Below are 5000 nucleotides of genomic sequence, written 5' to 3' on the forward strand. Positions count from 1 at the left end.
TTGTGTTCCAGGCTGGGCCTCCAGGGTTTGACCAGGCTCTTGGTGTTCACCAGCAGACGACCCGTCCTCCAGTCCTCGTGGCCCCCCACCAGGTACTCTGATCCTGGGGGAGGAGAATAGAGGGAGCAGGGTCAATTCCATTTACATTCAGTCAATTGACTGATAATGGACACCGATAGAGAGGATCATTAGCCAGGCTTTAAATCGGCATACTGTTAAAAGAAAATCATAGAATGCTATAGTGAAACAGATGATGGTTGCAGTGAGGTATCTAATGTACATATGTCTAGTGTGTGAGGGCCAAACGAAGCAGGTAGGCATCCACAGACGTCAGAGAAAATAACTATTGGGCAGGAAGCAGTCATGGTCCAGTTGCCTGGCCAAAACGTAAGAGCTCACCTGGGTTGAGGAGGGGGCAGGTGCACCCCCGCCTGGTCCAGGATTCTGGGTAGAGGGTGATGTGACCTTTCTGGATCTTCACCTTGCTGTCGTGGTACAGGACCTTCTTTACCTTGACCTCCACCTCAGCATGGGAGCCCTGATCATGGGCCGCCATGATCCTCACCATCAGCACTGTGGACAGAACACACACACACAGTCACACCATCTGATCAATCAATCTCAATACTGTTGGCATCAACCCCTTTTCAATTCTGCTGGCCCCATCTACTACTGTCTGAAACATGCAGTGTGTTAGCATTTCCTGTTAGCATTTTCTGTATTATTATTATTATTATTATTTTTGTACGATTTTATTTTATATTTTATAAACAATACAAAACATACACATACAAATGACAACGTCATACAAACATCAACTACATCACCCCTGCCCAGACCCACTAGCACACACCGCCATCTCCAGCGCCCGCATCAGTCTCCACCACATGCCCTCAAACTGCACCATTTGGTTTCTCTCAGTAGCCCACGCACTTTAAACATTTAAATAACAAATCATTCGATTTTTCCATTGTGTTAATGATGGCGGATTGATTGAGAGCCAACATCAGTTATTTTAAAGTCTTGGTTCCAATCGTTTCTGGGGATGAGCATGTGCATCTTCAATATGTACCCATGTCTCAGGTAAAAGCCTTGGGTGGCGAGTTGATACAATTCCAAGTCTGGAAGGTTAAAATCACCCTCAGACTCAGGAAGATGGAAAACCTTCCTTTTTATTCTATGACTTTTATTTGGCCAAATAAAGTCTGCTTTGACCGAGTATACTTTTTTAAAGAATGTCTTCGGTGGTGTAATTGGTATTACCGAGAACAAATATAAACCCTTTAGGAGCCACGCCATTCCAAACAGATTGATTCTACCTGTAAGACTTATGGGAAGATTATTCCATTTAATTAGATCTGTTTTCATATTGTTGAGTAATGGGATAAAGTTATCTTCTTTATATATGTGTTGTTTGTTGTCACTTATTTAGCATCCTAAGGATTTCCAAAAAAATGGTGGTCCACTTAAAGATTGGTGTAGATCGTGAGTAATTGTTTTATTTTTCCTATTACCACTATGTGGTCCTCTGTAGCTCTGGATAAATGGCATATTATTCTATGATTCTATTCTTATTGTTATTATTTCAGGGGTTTTTCCGCGTTCATTTTATATCCTGAGATTTTTGAGTATTCAGAAAATATTTTTAGCAAAGGGGTCATTGAGTTTTCAATATTGGTCAGGTATATCAAATCAAATCAAATTTTATTGGTCACATACACATATTTAGGAGATGTTATTGCGGGTGGTAGTGAAATGCTTGTGTTCCTAGCTCCAACAGTGCAGTAGTATCTAACAATTCACAACAATACACACAAATCTAAAAGTAAAAGAATGGAATTAAGAAATATATAAATATTAGGACGAGCAATGTCGGAGTGGCATTGACTAAAATACAGTAGAATAGAATTAAGCAATAAGGCCCGAGGGGGTGTGGTATATGGCCAATATACCACGGCTAAGGGCTGTTCTTATGCACGACGCAGCGCAGAGTGCTAGGACACAGCCCTTAGCCGTGGTATATTGGCCATATATCACAAACCCCCGAGGTGCCATACTGCTATTATAAACTGGTTACCAACTTAATTAGAGCAATTAAAATAACTGTTTGTCATACCCATGGTATACGGTCTGATATACCACGGCTTTCAGCTAATCAGCATTCAGGGCTCGAACCACCCAGTTTATAATACAGTATATACATATGAAATGAGTAAAGCAGTATGTAAACATTATTAAAGTGACTAGTGTTCCATTATTAAAGTGACCAGTGATTCCATGTCTATGTGTATAGGGCAGCAGCCTCTAAGGTGCAGGGTTGAGTAACCGGGTGGTAGCCGGCTAGTGATGGCTATTTAACAGTCTGATGGCCTTGAGATAGAAGCTGTTTTTCAGTCTCTCAGTCCCAGCTTTGATGCACCTGTACTGACCTCGCCTTCTGGATGGTAGCGGGGTGAACAGGCCGTGGCTCGGGTGGTTGATGTCCTTGATGATCTTTTTGGCCAGCTCTGAGGACGCGGCTAGGGATGCCGTCTGGGCTGGCAGCCTTGCGAGGGTTAACACGCTTAAATGTCTTACTCACGTCGGCCACGGAGAACGAGAGCCCACAGTCCTTGGGAGCGGGCCGCGTCGGTGGCACTGTGTTATCCTCAAAGCGGGCGAAGAAGGTGTTTAGCTTGTCCGGAAGCAAGACGTCGGTGTCCACAACGTGGCTGGTTTTCCCTTTGTAATCCATGATTGTCTGTAGACCCTGCCACATATGTCTCGTGTCTGAGCATTTGAATTGCGACTCCACTTTTTCTCTGTACGTTTTGCCTGTTTAATTGCCTTACGGAGGGAATAACTACACTGTTTGTATTTGATCATATTCCCAGTCACCTTGTGATGGTTAAATACGGTGGTTCACGCTTTCAGTTTTGCGCGAATGCTGCACAACAACATCCCCTATACACTTCCTGATGAACTCAGTCACCATGTCCGTGTATATGTCAATGTTATTCTCAGAGGCATCCCGGAACATATCCCAGTCCGCGTGATCAAAACAAACTTGAAGCATTGATTCCGATTGGTCAGACCAGCATTGAATAGACCTTAGCACGGGTACTTCCTGTTTGAGTTTCTGCCTGTAGGAAGGGAGGAGCAAAATGGAGTCGTGATCTGATTTGCTGAAGGGAGGGCGGGGGAGGGCCTTGTAGGTATCCTGGAAGGGGGAGTAGCAGTGGTAGAGCGTTTCAGCAGTGCGAGTACTACAGTCAATGTGTTGGTAGAACTTTGGTAGCCTTTTCCTCAAATTTGCTTTGTTAAAATCCCCAGCTACAATAAATGCAGCCTCAGGATATGTGGTTTCCAGTTTGCACAATGTCCAGTGTAGTTCCTTGAGGGCCGTCGTGGTATCGGCTTGAGGGGGAATATAAACGAAGAGAATTTCCTTGAGAGGTAATACTGTCTGCATTTGATTGTGAGGTACTCTAGGTCGGGTGAACAAAAGGACTTGAGTTTCTGTACGTTATCACAATCACACCATGAGTAGTTAATCATGAAACATACACCAACGCCTTTCTTCTTCCCGGAGAGTTCTTTATTCCTGTCTGCGCAATGTACTGAGAACCCAGCTGGCTGTATGGATGGGGACAGTATATCCGGAGAGAGCCATGATTCCGTGAAACAGAGTATGTTACAGTCCCTGATGTCTCTCTGGAAGGAGATCCTCGCCCTGAGCTCGTCTACTTCATTGTCCAGAGACTGAACATTACCGAGTAATATACTCGGAAGCGGTGGATGGTGTGCACGCCTCCTGAGTCGGACTAGAAGTCCACTCCGAATACCTCTTCTCCGCCGGCAGCGTCTTGGAGCAGCCTCTGGGATATGTTAAATTGCCCTGGGGGGTACGAACAAAGGATCCAATTTGGGAAAGTCATATTCCTGGTCATAATGCTGGTGAGTTACCGTCGCTCTGATATCTAAAAGTTATTTCCGGCTGTATGTAATAACACAAAAAACGTTCTGGGCTAATAATAAAATAAAATAAAATTGTATTTGCCACATGCGCCGAATACAACAGGTGTAGACCTTACAGTGAAATGCTTACTTACAAGCCCTTAACCAACAATGCAGTTTTAAGAAGAAAAGTGTTAAGTAAAAAATAGATAAGTAAAAAATACAAATAAAACATAATTAAAGAGTAGCAGTAAAATAAAATAACAGTAGGGAGGCTATATACAGGGGGTACCGGTACAGAGTCAATGTGAGGGGGCACAGGTTAGTCGAGGTAATTGAGGTAATATGTACATGGGGGTAGAGTTAAAGTAACTATGCATAGATAATAAACAGAGTAGCAGTAGCGTAAAAGAGGGGGGGGGGGGGGGGGGGGGACAATGCAAATAGTCCGGGTAGCCATGATTAGCTGTTCAGGAGTCCTATGGCTTGGGGGTAGAAGCTGTTTTTTAGGGCTTTCCTCTGACACCGGCTGGTATAGAGGTCCTGGATGGCAGGAAGCTTGGCCCCAGTGATGTACTGGGCAGTACGCACTACCCTCTGTAGTGCCTTGCGGTCGGAGGCCGAGCAGTTGCCATACCAGGCAGTGATGCAACCAGTCAGGATGCTCTCGATGGTGCAGCTGTATAACTTTTTGAGGATCTGAGTACCCATGCCAAATCTTTTCAGTCTCCTAAGGGAGAATAGGCTTTGTCGTGCCCTCTTCACGACTGTCTTGGTGTGTTTGGACCATGATAGTTTGTTGGTGATGTGGACACCATGTAAGAAATAACACACAAAAAAAACAAAATACTGCAAAGTTGCTTAGGAGCTAGAAGCAGAGCTGACATGTCTGTCGGCGCCATCTTGCCAGTAGATCATCTGCAAATAAGTTTAATTTATTACCTGTTACGTTTGGGTCCTTTCTAATTCTTTCTGCAAGCGGTTCAATTGCCAGTGCAAACAGTTGGGGGGGATTTCCTGTTCAATTCTGCTGGCATCGTTCACTACAGCCTGGTCCCAGATTT

The 5000-nt window shown here is 44.3% G+C and overlaps 1 protein-coding gene across 1 annotated transcript in view; it reads right to left on the reverse strand.

Moving 5' to 3' along the window:
- Positions 1-5000, reverse strand: part of LOC311116498 (netrin-4-like) — a gene marked incomplete at both ends in the record, with an annotated part of 13112 nt that overhangs the window by 112 nt on the left and 8000 nt on the right. The window contains 2 exons of the mRNA XM_084191577.1: positions 1-103; positions 400-573. The exon at positions 1-103 is cut by the window's left edge and continues 112 nt beyond it. Coding sequence (XP_084047703.1) covers positions 1-103; positions 400-573 — 277 coding nt within the window. The remainder of the gene's footprint in view (positions 104-399; positions 574-5000) is intronic.

This window comes from Coregonus lavaretus (genome assembly GCF_964263955.1).
Source record: "Coregonus lavaretus genome assembly, contig: HAP1_SCAFFOLD_1039, whole genome shotgun sequence".
In the NCBI taxonomy this organism is placed as follows: domain Eukaryota; kingdom Metazoa; phylum Chordata; class Actinopteri; order Salmoniformes; family Salmonidae; genus Coregonus; species Coregonus lavaretus.